Genomic DNA, 23316 nt, shown 5'->3' with positions numbered 1-23316 from the left:
CTTTGACCAATTGTACAATACCCTAGTGGAAGTGCTTCGTAAATAGCACTTCCGCCTGGGCACAATTGCATCTATCATGGGTGAAGTTATGCCCGAGTAGCTATTCAACAGGATTTCAGTCACTGACTCATAACATCACTCCTTTTATGGTGTAATTATAATTTGCAGTCTTCTGTTATGGTAACAAGGATGTGTCTCACTAACGAAGAGAAGAAGATGGTTCAAGGGCTGATTTGTGCGGTACCTTATGCTCTGTTGTGTGTGCTAAGGCAATGCTGCAGTGGATGCAAGGAAAATATAATCTGTACTAAAGCACTGGTGGGCAACATTTAGACAGTTTTTCTAAAATGTAACACACACGTACACACACACAAATATTTTAACTACTTACCAGAAACATTAAAGAGTTAATTTTAAGAACTACAGCTATGACAATAGCTAACTATTTTGTGAATCTTGGAACTACAATGATTTCTTTAAAAGTAATTTTCTAAATTGAGCCAACCATTTGTAATCATCCAATGTAATATATGATATCCCAGAGGTTAAAACCAGAGTGGATTTTTCCATTTTGTTTTTAATATTTCTGATTTAAAATCTCCCTTCAATGGGCAGGGAGTTGAACATCTGGGAAAGAAAACCTAAGAATGGCAGCACAAGAGACATCCTGGATCTGATGGAGGTGGAAGACTTACCAAGCGTTTCTTGGGCCGGATGAGGGGTCGGTTTTGACCATTCATCTTGTGGTAGAGGCCGCAGGCATTACAGAGATAGTGGCCAGTGCCATCTCTTCGCCACAGCGGAGTGGCAGTGGCTCCACAGTTCACACACTCACGGGCTTCTGAAGGGAGAAAAGGAGAAGAGATCGTCAATACAGAGGCAGTAGGATAGCTCAGAAAGGAAACAGGATAAAGCTTTGTGGATCCTGTGTCTATTTATTTACATTTCTATCTTACTTTCCATCCAGTGTTTTCAAGGTGACAGGCATGGCTCTCATCCCCACTTTGTCCCCACAACAATCCTCTGAAGATCATCCTAAAATAGTGTCCGGCCAAAGGTCACCTTGGTTGAGTTTTTTATAGATCCATGCAGAATGGAACCAGGGTTTTCTAAGTGTTATTCCATCACTTGAGCTTTTTACACCACTGGTTCCCAACATTGGGTCCCCAGATGTTCTTGGACTACAGTTTTGAGAAATCTTGGCCAGCACAGCTAGTGATGAAGGTGTCTGGGAGCTTTAATCTAAAGACATTAGGGAACTTGAGATTGGAAACCACTGCTCTATAAGACGTTGCTATTGTGTGATGTTATGCTGGGTTGGACAAGCCTAGTCGGAGAATCCTGCAGTCCATAACCCTAGAGTCTTTTTCACAACCCCAAGCCCCTGCAGCCTACCTACCCACCCCACAAAAAATTGAATGAAAAGGTATGGGGTGAGTGATTTTTCTTATCTTTTATAACACACATCTCTTTCCATTTTATGAAGTGATTTATTTTTGGTTCTGAGAGGAGGAAAGCAGAGGAGATGATTTTTAGGCTGTCCTTTCTACTTTCACAACCCACTGCATACAGCACAAGGTTGTCATGGAAGACAACACCACCCATAGCTCTATTTGTGAGCAAATTAAGCAACCACACAGATTGCAGAACAGGATAATCATGAATGCTCCTGATCACACCAAACAAACTGCAAGCCCTAGCATTGTGCCAGAAAGGAGCGTAACAGCTTGCAGAAAGGGTGGGATGGATCATTCTTACTTAAAACACATATAATCACCAGGAAATAGGGCATCCCAAATCGAACCAAAATGGCATGCTGTATGCTGGTCTAATTGTTCCCTTCATTTTATTCTTGTACATTTAAGCATGTATGTAATGAAGCCTTAATAAAGCAAGCACTCCAGTGCAATTCTTTTTTAAAAAATGACAGTTAAAAATGTTTTTTAAAAGAAGCATGCTTACTCAGGTGAATTAGAAACACAGGAAACAGCCTTTCACTGAGTCTTGTCATTGGTCTGTCTTGCCTAATCCTGTCACTATTGATTGCCAGAGGCTTTTCAGAGGCTTTTCTAGTTATAGCTGGAGATGTCTGAGACAGAAGCTGTCACCTCCTTCGTGCGAAGCACAGGCTGTTCAAACCAGAGCCACACATTTCCCATTAAGAAGTATTCTCCACCACCTCCTGTATGGCTATGGCAAACCTACTAAAAGGCATGGAATATATTAGGATGTACATACACAAAAAGCCCCACAGGGCGAAAAGCCCACTGCAGCTTGGCATGTTGGATGCAGTAAAAGAGCAGCAATGGTCAAAGGAGATGTTAAATGAAATGTATATTCTCCTTTCACTTTTCCTTCAGAGAATCAAACTAGATTTTAAGAGTGAATGCTTCAGAGATCAAACTAGATATTAAGGTGAATGCTTATTCCCTGCAGTTAGCCTGTTTCTCCTCTTACTCTGGGATGAGATTTCATCAGTAATATGTGCCTCAGCAATCAAGAACTGCAAATTAAGCCCATATTTACCTTCTTGTGACCAACTGCAAAACAGAAGTATGCTACCTGTGAAACGTATAGGTGAGGCAAATCACACGCTATACAAAAAAAATCCACATCATTCACCACTTGAGGGAGTTCTTGAAGGAGTAGCAGAGAATGCCAGGACTTATCATGTGAAAAGAAAGAACCGCCCACTTCTTGAAATGGAAGAAAGTCTAGCCCCCAGGAAAGTTTAGCCCTCAGTTACATGGGAGAAATGGGTTATTGGAAGCCACTTCATAGCCTGGAGTTGGCAGAATCAGGGCCAACCTAAGAAAAGTGAGAGGGGGGAAGTTGTTGCACCAAACACCGTTCCCTGTGTGCGTGGAAAACAGGCCACTTCACGTGTAAATCAGTATAATCTCCGCCCCTCGCATGTACTATGGAAGATTTGACATTAGCTTCCCTAAATGCTCTTGACGTTGTCCATTAATGTGTGAAAATTATCTGAGATATATTTATTAGCTATACTGTGGTGCTTCTGACATGGACAGATAGAAAAGGAAGACCACTTGAGAGAGTACACATGCTAAAAACACACTGTCTAGTCTGACAGATTTTGACTTCACCATTTCCTTAATTTACATGGCTAGACAAGGCCTTCATTTTGAGCCTTGGATATCTTGGGCTATCTTTCAGGGCAGACAGCCTCGGTTTGCATCTAGAACTCAAATAGTGTTCCTGCCTGATACATGGAACAGAGTGAGGCAGTAGAATTGACTGAACCACAATGTTCTACAGAGATGGAGCAGAGGTAAATTTTGAAGTGCAAGTCCCTTAGGCAATGCCCCAAGAAGAGTCCAGAAATTCAGGCAGCTGTACTGCTAGGTGCAAAATCCTACCAGGGTTGTAACACGGGAGCATGCCACTTCCTCCACTTGCTCTTTTGTCAAATACTGCAACAACTTGTAATGCTCTTACATTTGTTTGTTTCATTATTTATTTAGTATAATAAGTGAAGTTATTAGTTGCTTCCTAAACAGAGGGACGTGGTGGCGCTGCGGGCTAAACCACAGAAGCCTGTGCTGCAGGGTCAGAAGACCAAGCAGTCGTAAGATCGAATCCACGCAACGGAATGAGCACCCGTCGCTTGTCCCAGCTCCCACCAACCTAGCGGTTCGAAAGCATGCAAATGCAAGTAGATAAATAGGGACCACCTCGGTGGGAAGGTAACAGCTTTCCGTGTCTAAGTCGCACTGGCCATGTGACCACGGAAGATTGTCTTCGGACAAACGCTGGCTCTATGGCTTGGAAACGGGGATGAGCACCGCCCCCTAGAGTCGGACACGACTGGACAAAAATTGTCAAGGGGAACCTTTACCTTTACCTTTAAACATTTCTAGGAGAGGTGTTTTGGCTGTTTTAATAATTTAAGTCTCTACCCCCCCCTAAAAGTAACTAAAAGAGTAATACTTCAGTAAAAAGGCACTAATGCAATACTGGTACAGGAATGTGTAACATGTGACTTTTTATAAATGTATTGTGTTCTACACTGACTAGTTAGCTCGGAGGTTTTGGTATCTGGTTCAGAGCCAGAGGTTGGGAGTTCGATTCCCCACTGTGCCTCCTGCGAGTACAGCCATCCTGTGTGGCCTTGGGCAAGCTGCACAGCCCCAGGATGCCCCCAGAAGAAGGGAATGATCAACCACTTCTATTCTCTACCTGGAAAACCCTGAAAAAGTTCTTCATAAGTCAGAATTGACTTGACGGCACGTGGTTTTTGACTATCTTCTGTAAATAGCATCAGCTTTGGTTGCCTGCCAATCAACAAGTTTCTAGCACATGGCCCTGCACGCCCTCTGACCACGATAACACTGGACTGCAAATGGGAGATCACGGTTTCATAGATTTCCTGACTCACAAATGTATACATCTCTGTCGTTGAAAAACCAACACAGTAAGCAACGGGATAAGGCGGGTGTTTCTGTCTAATGTGCGGAGTTTTCCATTCATAGGGAGGGGTTTCTGAGCACAAAAGCATTTAAAGTTGCTAATCCCCACCCCAGTTGCTTTCCAAAGGGATGTGCTGTTCATTCTGAGGCCTCATTCCTATTTCATTCTCTGGCGCGTGAAGAGCCCAGTGAAAGATCTCACCGGAAGGAGAAAGCTGTCCTGACCCCCGTACTTTGGGGGAATATCCTGCTGCCAGGGGGCTTCCAGCTGGCTGGAAGTATCCATACTCCTGCCCCATCGCGTAAGGGCTATGGGTTGCTCCCGTTGAGGTCCCCAGTGGGAGCAGTTCAGCATGAGTAGGGCTCATCCTTTCCGTCTTCAACATATCCTCGGGAGGAAGGTCCTCGGGTGAGGGAGGTGCTTGCAGGGTCTGATAAGAGGGTGTTGCAGTAGTGTAGAGTGGACGTCCGACGTGACTATTGCTGGGGGCGCTGGAAGCCCATGCTGCTGGGCTATAAGGGTGTCCGTCCACCCACTGCAAACCATTGAGAAGAGGGTACTGATGCACTGTGGGAGAGAAGGAAAAAAATTAGTGATATGCAGTGGTGATGAAGGTGATGGTAGAATGAGACAGGGGTGGGTCAAAGATAGCTCTAGATCTACTGGTAGATTGCCTAGCAATTTATAGCAGATCAGCAAGGCTTTCTGACCCCCAGTTTTTGAACTGCAGCAGCACAAAATAACTCCTTAGCCCAGCTCTTGATTATACCGCTAATATGAAGAAAACCTTGCAATTAACCAGGAGTGGATTTTTGCACAGAAAGATGATAAACTGGATTCAGTTCTGATATCTGAGTTCAAAACTCTCTATTCCTTCACTGAAGGTATTTTGTGTCAGCCTTTGGTTGACAGATCTTTGGGTATCGGTCAAGCAAAACATGCTGCTTACAATCATTTTAATAATTTTTTCTCAAGTAAAAAGTAGATCCTGCAATTCTAAAGCCTGCTCCCTCCTGAAACTGTATGTGTGTGCCTGTGTGTCAGTGCAAGTAAACTAGTAACTCCCAGGTGCATATAGGAATAGTCCTGCTGAGTCAGACAAAAGGTCTACCCGGTTCAGTACCCTGTTCTCCACAACAGGTAAGGAGCAATGCTTCTGCTAGCCATAAAATGCCTGCATTGTTAGTAGATGGACAGTTCCAGACAAGGCTTTTATCACATCATTGTTCTGCCTCTTTCATTGAGTTTTACTGGGGCTGAAGACATAAATGTCTTCCATTGATCAGCTTTTTCTGTTTTCACACTCCTTGTTTCCACCTTTTTCTCTTCCTCTGGAGCATCCATTAAGGAGAAAAAGATGGATGTACAGAATGCCTTCTAATTGCTAGCATGAGAAGACCCCCCTGTCTGGAAAGGCTTTGTATGTACATGTGAGTAGGACTTGAGTTCAATCCCACTGCAATGAACAAGATGCAAATTTGTATTTCAAAATCTTCAGTTATTCTTAGTGGACACAGAGATTTTACACACAGAATTGGAGATTCTGGATCTGTACATGGATCAAGAGGTGTTCTTCCACAACTTACTTTACCAAAAACAAGATAAAATAAAATAACTGGAAGTGTTTTGGTTTGTTTTTTCGGTGGAAGAGACATTTTAGTCACTTCCATTCTCATCTAGGAGATGATTCAGCCTAGAATTACCTAGCTGGAAAAATAGCCCTCCAGATCTTTGAGGTCTGCCCACATATGCTCTGCATCCTCTCTGTGCCCCTCTGACATTCATAAGTCCACACGCATGGGACATTCTTGTCACTGACTCCTCCTTTTCTTGTCAAGTCTGTGTCTATAAGGAATCTGACAACTGAAATAGCTTGCAGGGGGCACCTCCCATGTACACGAAATGGCACAGGCCCCTCTCCCAGTTATACCACTGAAGTCTACTTTACTGCCTTAAGATTCTTCCACCTCTTTCTGCTCCGAATATGATCTAGACCACTGGTTCGTAACCTTGGGTTACTCAGGAGTTTTGGACTGCAACTCCCAGAAGCCTTCACCACCAACTGTGCTGGCTGGGGTTTCTGGGAGTTGCAGTTCAAAAACATCCGAGTAACAAAGGTTAAGAACCACTGATCTAGACTCAGTCTAGAGCTCAGAGATAGGACATTTTAAAAGCAACACTGTTACTTGTTATTTTTCTAATGGTCTGCAACCTTTTGATGGTAAGGTAACAATAACATGTTATTTCCCTTTTCACACAACAAGTAAAGTTTAGTCATCATGAGTTGTTACTAGTTATTTGTTGCCTAAGATGATGGTGGGGCTTCTGTACTATTTCTGTAAAGTACAAACTTTTTTGTTGCATCAAAATTTTTATTTACCATAGACCAGGAAGAGTGGACAGCTGCTGCACACATTTCCTGTCTTTCCAAGAGTAATGGGACGCTACAGGTACTGCGGGAAGCATAGCCGGCTTCCTGCGGTACCTGCGGCTTGAGGTACTTCTTGGACTGTTATAAAGAAAGCCTTAATTAGATCGAGAAAGAACAGGGCCCCTAGGCAACCTTACAGAAGGATGGCAAGGCTAAAGATCAAAGCAGTGGCCAGTGCAACTAAGCATTTTGGTGACCATGGGAACATTAACAAGCAGCACATCCACTATCCAAACAAGTAAAATAAGACAGTTACTTTTGCAAAGTATCATTTCAAACTCTGGATATAACAAGGCCTTCCTCTGGAAGGAGAAGAGAAAAATGTCCCCATGAGTAACTCCATTTAGCTTAATCCTATGCCCTAAGACTACATTCTTTTGGCAAAGGCCGATCCTTATGTAGTCAAATGACATAATCCATGCACAACAAAAGAGAGATATAAGCAGGTCTGGGAGAACCTAAAGGGTTCCTGGGGGGATGTTACAGTAAACTGTAAGCTGTAAACTGTAAGGTGTAAGATGGAACGGAATGAAGTATCTGAACAAGGGCATGCATGGCTGGCTAGCTGGACAAGGCAGATGGACTCCATCTGCCTTGTCCTTCCACAGGGCAAAATTTTGATGCTGGTGCCACTGTCCTTTAACATATGCAATATGAAAACTTAATAATGTCAATGGAAACCAATAAACTCTGACAAAGCTAAGTTGAGATCACGATTGTGCCCATAGAGTGGCACTGGATTCTAGAACAATGTGCCAGCCAACAAAGGCTATTTGACCCAGAGGTGAATTTGAGCTTCATTGGGCAAATTAGTTTTCAGTGCCAGGGCTCAAGTCTTTAATATGAAGATGACCACTAAAAACACTTTGAGGATATACTGGACCCTTTTGCCAAAGTGCAAAACCAGTTCTTGTCTATGATTTTTTTAAAAAAAAAAATTGGCCTAGTTTCCAGGCCACTAGGTGCTACAGCTACAATCTAGTCAAAGTACAATTTCCCTTGCAGTAAATGTAAATAAGCCTGCAAATATGCTGTATCCATACCTGGGGAATGTCTGTAGGATCCAGACATATGAGAGAAATATATGGGCACAGTCCCAGAGTCAACACCCTCTGAACCAGGGAAGAAAAGGTCTGAGTCATTGCTGGCTGGCAAGGGAGATGATTCCAAATAATAGGTGGCAGGGTCTTGAGCCTTTGTTCCCATGTAGGCGAAATTTTCCTCTTCAGATAATAAAACCTGCAGGGAGAAAGAGGTCACACAAGACTGGGCATTTAGTTCCATTTTTGAGGAGAAAGGTGAGATATAAATCACACATGAATGAACAAAAAAGCAGAGGGGTGTAGGGATGGCAGGAGTCAGGAGCCCACAGCTTTACTTATTAAAATGGACAAACTTGTCATTATCAAAAGTGCTGTCAATTCCAGAATGTTCAGCCTATAAAAATACCTCACACGATAGGATACAGGATAAAGGTGGGGATGGGCAGAGGGCACAGCATAGGCTGTTGTATGCCCAGTGTTTCCCAGTGCTCCTCAGAATTTTTTTGTTTTTTAAATTCAGCACCAAATGGCTAAACTGTCTTGCTGATTTCAGTAAGCTAGCATTTACTGAGAACTTGGTGTTGATTGGAAGGGGAAATTTAATGTGGCTTGAAACAGGAAATCTTTGCATCTGACTTATAGCTACCCTGATAGGGTAAGAGGTAAGTTTTGGAGTGTATTCTCAAAGTTTTGAAGGAGTGGTTTTACCAGTGCCAGTCCCCAATCCCTTTCCAAGGCTAGGCGGACATTCAAACCCAGGTATCCTGGCCTGTTACTGTTATCTGCTATACCACACTGGGTACCCTACATTACTTGGGGGTGGAGGAGGAGAAGTTTGTAAAAAGAAATGTTTCAAAAATAGTGTCATGAGTGAGAATAAAATTACTCATCCGTGCAACTAGTAACATTTTGTACTTACTGAAACAGTAACTTTAGAAGGGCATTTAGTCAGGGGTAGAAATCAGGTTTTATGTTATCAGTCCAAAGGTTAGGAAAAAAGTGATGAAAAGTATTAAAAAGTAGTGAGGAATGCCACAAGGCACTTGAGGAACACTGCGACAATTCAGGACAACAAATTATTTTTCAAATACTATTTAAAATGTTTTTGTAAAAAAACCAACAACATTGCCCTAGCTATTGCAAACTGATCTATTTAATCTTTTCCCTCTTCCTCCTTCTATTCCAGTGTAACATTCTGATCTAGGATACAGTTGCTCATAAAACTGATGATCTAGTATTGTTTCTTGCCTCTCTGACACTTTGCTTCCACCTCTGGCAAAATGAGTTCTCCCCATTTGACACCTCAAAACATCTGTGGATGTTTTTGCCCCTGGATGGGGCTCCAATAAGCTATATTGGCTCATTAATTGTTGGTGAGAAATTCAAAGTCTCACGCCCTCCTCATATCAATAATGAGCATCAATAGCATTTGCCATCATAAACAAATCTGCACGCATCCTGTGCCTGAGTTGTCACTATTGTATCCAACTGATCTTCCTCCCAGTAACTGGAGATGGTGTACTTCCCCATTTTTTGTTCTTTCACAAGTGACTGTCGCAAACCAGGCACACTAAGTGATATGAGAGATGGGAAAAGTTACTTTTGGGGAACTACTAATCCCAAACTCCCATAACTAGTCTAGCAAGTTATAATCTAAAAAAATCTGAAGGGCCCAAAAACATATAGCTGAGGTGAGACTTGAACCCAAGGCTTCCCGGTACAGTTCCAATATTCCATTGTATTTGAGTTGTTATGTACCATCACATTGCCTCCAGTGACCAATTTCCACAATGTCCCATCCTCAGCTGCCCTGTTCAGCTCTTGTAGACTCAAGCCTGTGGCTTCCTTTAGAGAGTCAGACCATCACATATTTGATCTTCCTCTTTTCCTGCTGCCTCCAACTTTTTCTCACATTATTGTTTTGTTCAAAGAATCCTCCCATCTCATGATGTGCCCAAAATAGGATAACTTCAGTTTCTGCACTTTTGCCTCCCAAGGTAGTTGAGGCTTGATTTGATCTAGGAACCACTTGCTTATCTTTCTGACCCCCCCCACCCCCCGAGTATCTGCAAAGCTCTCATCTAGGACCACATTTCAAATGAATCTGTTTTTTCCCTGTCATCTTTCCACTGCATCAGGCTGCCTCTTTTAACATACTGTATTTTAATATGTACTCTGCACTATTACCCGTTGAAGATTTAGAGCTCCCATCTACTTCAGAAGCACACAATGGAGTAAGAGTCATCATGGGTCTCAGTGGAACTTTCTTACCACCTCCTCCAGCTATTCCTCAACAACAGAATGAAACTGCATAACACACTAACAATTCCAAGACATGTTCATAGAGGTCTCCTCCTCAAGTCTCCTAGGGGTTCACAAGTGACTTGCTTCTAATATGCAGTGATGCCTCGCAAGACGAAAATAATTTGTTCTGTGAGACATTTCATATTGTGAAAATTTCATCTTTTGAAGCGTGGTTTCCCATAGGAATGCACTGAAATTTAATTAATGCATTCCTATTCGTCTTGCGAAGCACAGCCATAGAAAAAATTGTCTTGCGAGTCACCAGAAAATCGCAAAACGCTTTTCTCTTGCGAGTTTTTCGTTGTGTGAGGCATTGGTCTTGTGAGGCATCACTGTGTTTAATTCAGGGAGCCCAGCTTCCATTCTTTAAGAATGGCAGGCACATGGATTTGGAAGGTGCCTCAGATAGTCTGCAGTCTAACCTCTGGCTGATATAGGAAACTCTATATTTCTGTTGCCTCTAAATTTTGGTGCCCTGGGGCAAAGCCTGTTGCCCTGCTGAGCTGCAGCCCTGAGAAAACGCCACAAAGGGTCCATGCAGTTGCTTTATTTGCCTGAGAGGCTGTAGAGGAAGCCAAGGCCTAGCGGAGCCCCAAACCAACCCCACCCTACTTAGGTGCAGTGAACTCAGCAAGCTGATTCATCTACCTTCCTTTATATCTCGTTCTCTGATCAGTCTCCCTTTCTCAGAACTGACATACTGGCTTCAGGGCCTATTTTCCCCTCTTGCTGTCATCTAGATCTCATTATGACCCGGAATACAGGTCCTTCTGTACCAAGATTATATGTGACACTGCATGCGCACAGGGTTTAATTTTTTGTTACAAAATGAATTCAACTTAATATATTGAGCATGAGGCAAGAGTGACCAAGCAAAGCATGGACTTTCTGACATGTTAGTCAGGATTCTGGCTGGCCAAGAATTCCTGCTTTATATATCATGATAAAGTAGAACAGAAAACCCATAGTGTAGCTGCTCCCATTTATAGGAGCAGCCACGTAGGAGCAATTGAGAAGCAATCAATTCAGCAGAATTAGAGTTCTGGGCTTATTCTGGCCTCTAAATAACTTTGTTTCTAGAGGGGGTTTGAATGATACCTCCAAAAAGCCATTGTGAATTTCATCTTTCCCTACTTAATGGATTTTCTTAGGTATGAAGAAAGGCAGAAGAATCAGTGAAGTATTACAAACTGAAGATGTAGGAAAGTTACAAATAGACTAGAGGATTATGGATAAAAACACTATGAATGTTCAGACCTTTCACTAAGATTCCCTGAACAACAAAGGCCTATTGCAGAATAAAACTCTCTTTTGGAGAATTCTGCAACTCTGAGTCCCAAAAAGTTATATTCTCCTGTTTTGTGTGGTTAACCCTTTCCTCACAGATGTTGATTGCTTCCATTTTGCTTCTTCGTAGCAGGGCAGTAGTAAGCATTAAGAGTGAGGGTGAAAGTCAGTCATGTGATCCAACAGGGAATCATATCTGTTTCGGCCTGAAGCTAGTGGCAGTAACCAGTTTTTTTCCCAGTGGAGCAGAAGATCTGGGGGGTTTCCCCTTTTGAGGGCCACTAACCGTGTATGTTTGGGGTGCAGAAGAGAAGATATGCCTGCCCTTTGAACTCCTGCATTTATATACTATCTTAATGTGCATAGACAGATATCTTGTATTATAGCACTGTGTGCTTCATGTAAGAATTATGCTAATATACCACTCTGCAGCTTTGTCCTCCCCTGGCAAAATGTGTGTGGATGCCCTTGGCATCAGCATCCGCTCCGGCACTCCAGCCTTCTTTGAAAAGTCACTGGCAGTACAGTGTAGGAACTTTAGCTCCTAAGACCCTTTTATATACCAAGCTGCTCCACCAAACTGCCCTTGGAGGGGTTGTAATTCCCTTCCTGCAATGTTCTTTCGGCTGTCCCTTCACGATCCTTGTGAGGCCCTTTCCCTTTTCCAAGAACGGCAGTTGGATCTGTCGCCAGGCTTTATCATCTCATCTTTGCAGTGTGTCCAAGCACGAGGGTACGAAATGAAGCTTTTGAAATCAACCTTGAACAGATGCCAGCTTCCTGTGAATGTGGGCCTAGTGGCGCTGTAGTTTTCTGATTCACTTCCTCCCCTCCCTCTTCCCACCTCTGGGATCTAAAGGACCTTCTTGATTCTGTTCTCAGATGTGGGAGGGGAACAAAGGCTGTTGGATTATGGCCCAGACTGGAATTATGCATGCGCATTGTAGGATTCATTCATTCATTGTATTTGCATCCTTTTAATCATTCCAGGTCTGGTGAATTTTAGGGCCATTCAGATCTTGTGGCAAATCCTCCTGGTTCATAAGAAGGCATGTGGCAAACAGAGAGGTCCCAGCCAGTAGGTAACACAAACCTAAAGATGACTTCCATTCTAGAAGGCAGACCAGAAGACAACTCAGGAGCATCCTTGCCTAATTTCCCTGATCATGGCCAGCTTTGAGGAAGATTATGGTAATACTCAATATAAATCAGGAGTATGTGAATAATGCTAGCTGGATAGCTCAGTAGTTTAGAGCAGTGGTTCTTAACCTTGGGTTACTCAGGTGTTTTTGAACTGCAACTCCCAGAAACCCTAGCCAGCACAGCTGGTGTTGAAGGCTTCTGGAAGTTGCAGTCCAAAAACACCTGAGTAACCCAAGGTTAAGAACCACTGGTTTAGAGGTTGGGAGTTCAATTCCCCACTATGTTTCCTGCCTGTGTGGCCTTGGGCAAGCTACATAGTCCCAGGGTGCCTCCAGAAGAAAAGAAGAGAACAGTAAACCCTTCTGAAGTTTCTGAAAAAATCCCAAAAAGGATCGCCATAAGTCAAAATTTACTTGAAGACACACAATTATTCATATTCACAGAGTTGCAGTGAATAAATGCAATTAAAAATAAAAGCACCCATCAAAGCCAATTTAAAACACAGGGGGTTTAAGCAGCATCTTTAGCATACCTCTTTCATATTGGTCTAAACCACTGGTTCTTAACCTTGGGTTACTCAGGAGTTTTGGACTGCAACTCCCAGAAGCCTTCACCACCAGCTGTCCTGACTGGGGTTTCTGGGAGTTGCAGTTCAAAAGCATCCGAGTAACAAAGGTTAAGAACCACTGGTCTAAACGACTATATCCAACAGCTTTCTGAATAGCACTCAATATCACAAGACTGGTCAATCTCTTTAGACTTCCAAGGTGTGAAATGCTGCGGGGGGGGGGGGGCTCAACTACAAGTAACAATCTTCTTCAAACCCTCCTTGAGATCTTCTGGAAGTACTTGACTCATTCCTTCCAATCAGGGGGGACAAAAATGTCCACTCTAATGGATTCCTTCTGGTACTTCTAATCATGGAGTGGGCAACTTCTGGCCTAATTTTAGGGTGCTTCTTGGCCTAGGTTTTTTGTTTGTTTTTTAAAGCAGATCTCTCACCCACACAACGAGGTGAGGAAGGATCGGTGAAGGGAAAAAGAAAACAGGCAGAGCGATGGAAAGAGGGGAAAGTCCTCCAAGTGATAGTTCATACCTCTCAGGCAAAAGGAATCGGTCTCTCTTTAAGCGAGACAGAGAGAAATGGTTGGCATGGGCAGAGGCAGGGGGGAGAGAAAGGAGAGCAAAGTTGATGGCAGAAGAGGAGCAAAAACAGGTGGACAAAGCCCACTTTTAGTTTCAGTTATACGTTGGTACAGCAAATGCTTTATACGTATGATTCATATGCAACAGGTCTTCTTACAAGCTCCAGTAACTCCAGCTAGAGTGGACAAAAGCCACTGTCCAAAACAGGGCATATTGGTGGAAAGCTGGGCAAACTTACAACTCCCACAGTTTCCCAGTCACCCGGGTCTGTGGCTATTGACCATTGACAATGCTTGCTACCTGGGCTTTTTAGTCCACAAACATAATTTTCCAAGCTCTGAGCCAATACTTCAGAAAATAGTGAGGTAGACAGATAATAGCCTGATGAAGTCAGCTTCCTCTGTTCTTTGAACTAGTGATGAATTTGAAACCAGATACGTGAGGCAATTTTTGCAAAATACTTAGATGTGTCTTCTTGTGCAAAATGTACTGCCAGAACATGATCAGGAACTTCATCTGTCCTGTCCACGACTTTGATTTCAGGCATTGTTCAAAGTGCTGATTATTATCTATATAGCCCTAAATCAGTGATTCCTATCATGGGTAACCAAAGTGTTCTTGGACTGGAATTCCCAGAGACCTTCACCACTAGTTGTGTTGGCTGGCGTTTTTGGGAATTGTTGTTTCCTTAAACCATTGCTCTGACTAATAATGGTTCCATCTTTGCCTTTGACTACAAGCCATGGTTAATTGAAAATGGAAGGAAAAGCTTCCAACCTCTTTCTAGAGATCAGTAAGGAAGAGTTGATGGAGGAACGCATGAGATTGAAGGCTCAAGTGCATAAGAGTGGTACCGAGTTACCAGATGAGCGGGATACAAATCAAATAAATAAATAAATAAATAAATAAATAAATAACGCTAAACCATAGTTCTGAAGCTTTGAAAAGTTACTTTTCTGGATCAGAACCTCAAGAATCCCACCCCAGGGCAGCAATCTGACCCATTAAATAAGCAGGCATATAAGCACATTTTACACTTTGAAACACATACCTGGAAAATATATTTCCATGCCTCAGCAAATGGTTGCATCTCATAAAGCACCAGTACCCTGAAAACCATACATACATACATACATACATACATACATACATACATACATACATACACACACACACACACACACACACACACACACACACACACACATAATCCACAACTGGTCACAAAAAAAACTGCCAACGGATTTATAAAATCAGCCTCGTGGCGCAGTGGTTAAAACGCTGTACTGCAGCTAAAACTGTGCTCATGACCTGGGGTTCAAATCCCAAGTAGCCGGCTCAAGGTTGACTCAGCCTTCCATCCTTCCGAGGTCGGTAAAATGAGTACCCAGCTTGCTGGGGGGGCAATGTGTAGCCTGTATAATTAAACTGTAAACTGCCCGGAGAGTGCTTGTAGCGCTATGGGGCGGTATATAAGTCAAATAAATAAATAAATAAATAAATAAATAAATAAATAAATAAATAAATAAATAAATAAATAAATAAATAAATAAATAAATAAATAAATAAATAAATAAATAAATAAATAAATAAATAAAATCCACATTTTGATGGATCTGGAGGGCTATAAAAAGTACTGTACTTTTCATATCAAGCTGTATAATGGGAGATTCAGGGGTGGAGGAACCTTCTGTCAGGGCTGTTTTATGAATCAAAGTTTCATTACCTCATTACTTAATGATACTGTACAAGGTTTCCTCTTTGCCAGGAATTGCCTCTGTTTGTTCTACCTGTCCCAGATACATCACCGTCTGTATTTGTATATCTTTCAATGTCTTTAGTACATCCCATTGCAATGATACATTTTTCCAAGATAAGCTCTAACTTCCAGCTCTCAAGAGGCTATGTCTCTTTTAAGGCACAGTTTTGGCTGCAAAGCCCAAGAAATTGGAAAAAAAAATTTTTCAGGGGCTTCCCGACTTGCTTCATTATTGACATAGGGAAGAGGGAAGAGGATGATCCAGCGCTCACATAAGTAAGAAATAAACAATAAAAACTGGAGGATAACGGGGAGATAGGAAAGAACACAGGGGCGTGTTCTCCTGCCTCCCAGAAGGGACTAGCGCAGTGGTTCCCACGTAGGGTAACCCTTGTGTTCTTGAACTGCAGTTCCCAGACGCTGGCTGGTGTTTCTGGGAATTGCAGTCCAAGAACACTGCTCTATGGCAATGGATGTTCAGTGTGACTGCTGTTCTAGAATTACCCAAGCTTGGGAACCACTGGAGTAGGAGGAAGAGGGCTAGACATTTAGCAGTACCTTCAGCAGACGTTCAGATGGAAAGATCACAGAGGGATCCAAGGGGCTCAGCCTGTGACCAGGGAGAAGGAGGGCAAGGGGGATCCTAATGTGTTGTGTGTGCATGCGTGTGCACATTTCAAAGTTCCAGCTGTTTTCCCTTAGTGAGACATTTCCTAGCATTCCTGGGTTGGTGTTAATAAGAATGCTATGAAGGTTCCCTTTTGCACATTCAAGACATATCTAGCACTCCTATATGTACTGGTAAGCATATTTTTGACACAACTCCGGGAGGCAGTAGAAGATAGGAGGGCCTGGCATGCTCTGGTCCATGGGGTCACGAAGAGTCGGACACGACTAAACGACTAAACGAAACGAAAGCATATTTTTAGAAATAGAGGATGAGGAAAGAATGTGAAGGCATGTTCTCTGGACACACACAGACACAGACACAGACAGACACACAGACACACACACAGACATACACACACCCCTTAACAAGAACATATCAACTAGATACATGGGGGGGCAAATTATTCAAATTGTTCTAGCTAGAAAAAAAATAGAAGCTGTCCAGCGACAAAGGAAAAAAAGCCATTTGGGGAGCAAAAAAAGCTGAACCAATTCAATTCACCCTTTGCATCGTGTAGTCATTTTAAAAAACAAACTCAAAATTCACTCATTTTTATAAGCAAGCAAATCTGACCATGTAATCACACACTAAAACTATCAGCTAATGTATTCAAGCTGCTGACATGCGTATATCTGAAAGAGTTTGATTACATATTTTCTGTATTTAACGAAAAGGGCAAATACTTCCTTGGCTTTTGAGTCATTTGGTATGGTCGACCTTCTTCCCATGGACCTGAATGAGAGAACTGACGGGGCCGTCCAGGGACATTCGTTGGGTGCTTCCAGGAGAGCCCTTTATTTGGCAGTTGCCCAGCTCATTCATGATAATTTCGAGGGAGGTCCAGGATTTTTTCCCCTTATATTTGTAACCTACTTTCTCCGCTATTTCTTCCCCATTTTTTTGTTAACATGACAAATCCATTAAGGGAGAAAAGATGGTTGCATAACATATTTGGTTTTATCTCACTAGGAAGCCTGCATCTCCAAAAACACATTTTATTGATCTGTTAAAGGGGTAGGTGGGCAAGAGGGCACATGGATAGCTAGAGGTAACAGAATCATGTTATTGTCTTCATTCAGAGTGTGGCAAAGTTACTTTTTTAGACTATGATCTACAGAATCTCCAAGCCCGGAAGAGTTGGGAGAGTCTGGGAATTGCAGACCAGTACATGACTTTCTCAAGCTGTACGTTCACTGATTAAAATGGTAGGTCTAACCACAAACAACACACATACCTCAGATGTCATGTCCCCCCAAACCCAGCAACACCTCAAAGCAACAGAATTGCCATAAACATCAGAGACATCATCTTATCTATAGCGTGCACACCAGGCCTTATCGACAGGAATGAAATTTCCTTCCGAATATTTTTATTTCACCCCAAACTATGGTTGCTGTATCTATCAAATTATCCCACCTTGCCCTGAGTGATGAGCAAAGACCAGGTCTGGGCATGTATTAGGTCCCAACTATTATTATATGATATAGAGTCTTATCACTAGCCTCAGATTCAGATAATTATCTGTTGGGTATTTTTTTATCAGGGCACCCGGGCTATGGAATCAGAGACAGTTCTGACGCTGCTCATATAGTGAGACCAGTTTGCTTTGTTTCTTGGCTGCCCTCACAAGAAACACCACATGGACACAGGTCTTCCAACAAACCCAGTAAAGATGGCAAGACCATCCCCATAGGAAAAAAGCTTGACTTTGCTCTTTCCAGCAGTTTCCATTCTCTCTGAATCCCATCAAGAGACAGAAACGGAATATGCAGCCGATCCCCCCGTTTTCCTGAACCATGTTTTCCAGTCACAGTACCATTCTGGTTCTAATCCGGGCAAAAATTAGATCATCCTCAAATGAATTCTCCTCTGGGATAAGTTAATGGGAAAGAGAGTTTTTGCTACATGTTACTTCTGTTTAATCTGTCAGGAGAGATATTTTCTGCTTGTTTATGTCTTCATCTTTTTTGCTCATTTTCTTTTTACCAGTTGACTCTGGCAGTTGATTCTTTTGTTATGCAGTTTTAAAACCCAAAATGTATAGTCACCAATTTCCCATTTGCTGTTCCTTAGTTTTTCAGAGTTCTGTTTAAAAACAACATATTTTCTGTCCTTTATTTATTTATTTATTTATTTATTTATTTATTTATTTATTTATTTATTTATTTATTTATTTATTTGTTTGTTTGTTTGTTTGTTTGTTTGTTTGATTGATTGATTGATTGATTGATTGATTGATTGATTGATTGATTGATTGATTGATTGATTGATTGATTGATTGATTGATTGATACCCCACCCATCTGGCCTATAAGACCACTCTAGGTGGCCATTGTAGGGTTTTCTGTAACTTTAAGTTTAAGAAAGTTAATTGAGTAAAATCTCTCTCTCTCTCTCTCTCTCTCTCTCTCTCTCTCTCTCTGTGTATGTGTGTTTGAAAATTTCCATATTTGGAAACAGTATAAGTACAAAGATTGTAATCTGGGAAGCCCCCGGTTCAAATGCTGTCTGTGACATCGATGCATTGGGTATCCTTATCTGTGACTCTGAGGCTGAAGTCCACCTAAGCATATATAAGAAAGAAAGAAAAAACCCAAGGGAAGAAGTTCTATTCAGTCCAAAGGATTTGCTTAAACTTCATGAATTCAAAACTGAAGTACTACTTTCATTTCATAGATAAGAAACTGAGGCAAAACTTCAATTTGAGCTGAGAGTTGAATCTAGGCTATACCCTGCTAAGCCTCTTCTCCCAATCCACTAGGGTCATTTTCCCCTGGGATATGTAGCTCAATCTCCTGTATACTGATGTAGAAAGTAAGATCTACAGAGTGAAGTAGGACTTCCTTCTGGGAAACTGCCTGGTGATTTGCCGCCGTACCATTTTGCTCTAAGCAGTCAGCAACATGAAGCCCCTGTTGGCTAGCTTAAATGTTAAAAACTGCAGTTACACAGAATATATAGCTAAAATGCAAGAAAGGCTTGAGCATGCTTTTGCATGAACAATATTAAAATATTATCTAAAAGAAGAAAAAACAGCCACAACCCAAAACTGACATCTTTGTTTGGAACAACTTGTGACATGGCTCCAGAGATGGGTGCAATAGAGATGGGTGAAAGATGTTTCCATTCCTGCATAATGTTTTGCTTGGTCACTATTCCCCATCCTCCATTTCCCAACTGATTGTAGGGTTTTCTGTAACTTTAAGAAGAGCTCCATGCCTTCCTTCTCTGTGGGTGCTTTCTGCCAGTTACTCTGCCAATCCAATTTCTCTACAAATTACAATCTTCAGTGTGCATCCTCTTGTCCCTCCATTCCAAGCAATGTGCTCACTTTGTCATCCAGTCCTCAATTTTCTTACTTTCTCTACATCATTTCTTGTAGCAATTACAAAAAAAGAGAGAAACCTGTAGTGCCTTAACAACTAATAAACGTACTATAGCAGAAATGTTTGTGGACCATGCAGCCCACTTCACCAGATGCACGTAGTGACCACCCACAAGTTTAGATGTACATATATGAAGAAATTCCCACAAACCACGTATACATTTACTTTACATTGGAGATTCTAGGAAAGAGTAAATTCATTTGACAAAGAGAGTTGTGGTGATCCACAAAAGTTCATCCTATAATACATTTGTGAGACTTCTGATTGCTAGACAACTCTGTATCAGTTTCAGAAAGTTCACATTCAAATGTAACAATTAGTCTTTAAGGTGCCACAACATTTTTGGCCTTTTTGTTTTCTTTTTGCCTATAATTACTGGTTTCACTTTCCTAATACAGTAGATCGCTTTTGCACCTCTAATTCACTTTACCCAGCGGCTTCCTGCCCACCCTAAATTTTACTGATTTTAGACTTGAGATTCTGTCCTTCTAGTTTAGTTCATTCCCTGCCTGGGGAGGAAAATGACATTTTAAACTGTGTATCTGCACTGGTAAAATTTGGAACAAGGTACTATACTATATACTATATTGTTGTAAGCCGCCCAGAGACCTTTGGGTAGAGTGGGCGGCATATAAATTAAATAAATAAATAAATAAATAAATATAATCTTTGCTATGTTGCTCTTTTTATTTCTATCTGTTCTTTACTCTTCCACAGCTGTGTCAATAACTGAACTCAAAGCCCCATCATGCTTTGTCCCATCTCTCATTTCTTAATGGCATGTTCTGTGGCTTTCAATAAGACTGGGTCCCAGTATGCTTTCATTTGTTCCCCATGTGTCTATAATGATAGTTTTCATGAGCTCACTCTCTGTATCCTAGCTTCTTCTCAAATGTCTGATGAGACTTAAAAGACAAAGACTGGCCAGCAGTTCATCTACTAATTGTTTAATCCCACCCTCAGTTATTCATTATTTTATTTATTTGTTTAACAAAGAAGAGCATCTTAGGCGACATACAACTTTCTACAACAAGCTCAAACTACTCTGAAATATATTTCTGTGAATTATAATCAGGTTTTGGGTTAACCGAAAGAGCAGAATTTAAAAAAGAAAAAAGCTAGCTGGTATACTTCTTCCTAGCTCTTAGTACTTGGCTCTGTTTTGGCCATTTCACATTTAACATCTACAAACTGGTCAGCCACTCCAAATACATTTGGAAGGATACTTCTAACTAATACCCTTAGGTATTCAGGAAGAGAGAAGATAGGCAGGATGCCCACCTATCGTGGTGTCTTTGGAACCCGACCTGACCACTCACAGCAGCAAGATGTCAGCCACTATGCAAAATTGCTTTAATCTTAATTTAGCTATGGAACCTATTATAATAACTGGGATTAAGGTGTCTCTACCCACATGCACAATGCATAAGTGACATTTTGTCCAGCAACCCAATAGGAGTGAAAGAGCTTCCAAGAACAGAGAATGCAGATAAACGTTAGTGCTTTCCTTCTCAACCCTTCTCAACTTCCAGCCATGGCATAATCTCCTATTTTTCCCAATTCTTCCCATGCCATTTCTCTAGACTGTGGTCCCATTTCTTTACTATCATCCTTCGTTCCTCCTGGCCATGGCACATACATCTATAAACAAAGCACAACTCAACAATTAATAAATGTTAGTCAGCTGGGCATTGGCCAGGCAGTGGATCAAACTGACCTGATGCAGAGCACAAAACTTGCGTGCTTTTTCAATGTGCCTCAGTCCACGAAGACTTGGATTCCCTGTGGAAAAGCGCTGAAATGGCTCTGGAGAAAGGGTTTCCACTTCTCTCTGTTGGTCTGCCTCTACTGGGCGCTCCCACGAGGTCCACGGCTGTATTGATGGTAGAGCGAGTGAGCAGGAGAAAACAAACGAGGAGGAGACGGATGGCCAGAAAAAAATAACAAAAAATATGACACAGCAGCAACCACCCAAGTTATGTCTCCGCCTCCTCCAAAAGGGGACTGGAAAGGCAAAAAAAGAACAAGAGAAAGAGGGAGTGAGGAGAAAAATACTTAGAGCCCCTATAGGAACCAAATGAAGTGAATATTCTGCTGCCGAAACCAATTCAGGGAATATGCTCTGTTGCATAGAAGAGGTGGTAGAGGCCTTACATTTCTGGATTTCCTATTCCAGCTTTGGAGAAAGACAATTGTCAGTAATACAGAGATACGGAAGCCTCTTAGATCTCATCCCAAACAGAGAGGGAGGGGATATGCGGCCCAAGAGTCTTGTGTCAGCTTCAAATGCTAGGAAGTTAACAATCAACAGTTTTGCACTCTTATCTCTTGCGAATAGGCCCACAAACACAAGATATGTTTCTGATAGCCTTCCTTCTGTTTCTGCCTGATGCCAGCAGCTAGTTTTATTAATACTGTTCATATGGAAAGATTGCAGAAGGAGTCGCAGAGGCTGTGTAGAAAATCATAAGAACTACCTGCCTATCTACTCGCCCCACTTTCCTTTATCCTTCCTGGTTACCCAGAATAAGTGCCAGAGAGGGACTGATTCAGGTGCAACTAAGGACATGTCTTGAATATCTAGTGTAGTGGGTACAACGGCTGATTCGGACTCAGGTGGCCTTTGGTTTGAATCCCAGACTCAGCCATGGAAGCTCACTGGAGGTGTAGAACTGATAAGGCAACTCCTTAATTTAATCTCATCTACCATTAAAGCCCCATTAGGGTCGGTATAAGTCAGTTCTGACTCGACAGCACATAAGACGCACAAGGACATGTCCACAGTATGGGGCAGAACAGAGTTGTACACCAGTTCCTCTGGCCTGAAAGAGATGTTGAATAGCAGTGGACAGGCAGAACAATTGCTCACTACTTTTCATTTCCAAGACCATCGCGTGTTACAACTTTTCACTTTTTCCCTAACCCTTTTTTCAGCTGACTTCCAGGAAGATGTTAATGCCTTCCGTCTGTCTGTTGCCAAAGTTACCGTTCTTCAGGTTGCTCCCTCTCTTCATTTCCCCCACACACCCACACACATGAGGACAAAAAGAGGACACCGAGGTTCATAAAATTCTATATGCTAATTCATGCACACTAATGATATAACACACAAAAAGTATTTTTCAAAATTTAAATAGAATCACAGTACAATTCACCCAAGCGAGGAAGCCTCTGACCAGCTGGCCTTTGTTCCTGCAGTCCAGCTATGAAAGGGCAACTTCAAGATCCCTGACGCCCTTCAAACAAGGGACACCTTCAAAAAGAGAATGTTCTCTGGCAGCCCTTCAAGCAGAGGGACGTCTTCAGTCCCAGATATTTCAGGCTTTCGATGCCTCTGTCCCCATGATGGAGAGATATAGCTCCCTCCCCATGTTTAAAGGTATGAGGTTGGGTGGGTAATACTCAAGGAGAGAAGTCAGTGGAAGGGTTAATCTTGTCAGAAGAGCATATCCATGCAAATGTACTCATATGTGAACTTTTGCTGAGAAATCTCTACCTGGAAAACCCTGCAGAGGGTCACCATAAGACAGAATTGACTTGATGGCACATTATGAGGATGAAGAGGAAGAGGAGGAATTAGAAATGCCACTGCAAGGCTTCCCTTCCTTCTTCCATTCTCTCCACCCTCCTGAGCCACAAGACACACCACTGCCAGACTGTAAACATTTTTAGACGTGTTTGAGCTCTAGTTACTTGATAAGTACTACTGAATTCATT

The 23316-nt window shown here is 42.1% G+C and overlaps 1 protein-coding gene across 2 annotated transcripts in view; it reads right to left on the bottom strand.

Moving 5' to 3' along the window:
* The window catches only part of GATA1 (GATA binding protein 1), a 29276-nt gene extending 6320 nt beyond the window's left edge, over window positions 1-22956 (bottom strand). The window contains exons 1-4 of one of the 2 annotated variants that reach the window (XM_020814319.3): window positions 21317-22956; window positions 7906-8101; window positions 4540-4998; window positions 696-841 (exon numbers count right to left, since the gene is read on the bottom strand). In XM_020814319.3, the coding sequence (XP_020669978.3) occupies window positions 696-841; window positions 4540-4998; window positions 7906-8101; window positions 21317-21730 (1215 nt within the window). In that variant the 5' untranslated portion in view covers window positions 21731-22956. The remainder of the gene's footprint in view (window positions 1-695; window positions 842-4539; window positions 4999-7905; window positions 8102-21316) is intronic. The other variant, XM_020814320.3, reaches the window with a different exon arrangement.
* Window positions 22957-23316: the final 360 nt, after the last annotated feature.

The sequence above is a fragment of the Pogona vitticeps genome, chromosome 2, assembly GCF_051106095.1.
Source record: "Pogona vitticeps strain Pit_001003342236 chromosome 2, PviZW2.1, whole genome shotgun sequence".
Classification (NCBI taxonomy): Eukaryota; Metazoa; Chordata; class Lepidosauria; order Squamata; family Agamidae; genus Pogona; species Pogona vitticeps.
This window is presented reverse-complemented; position numbering and strand designations above follow the sequence as displayed.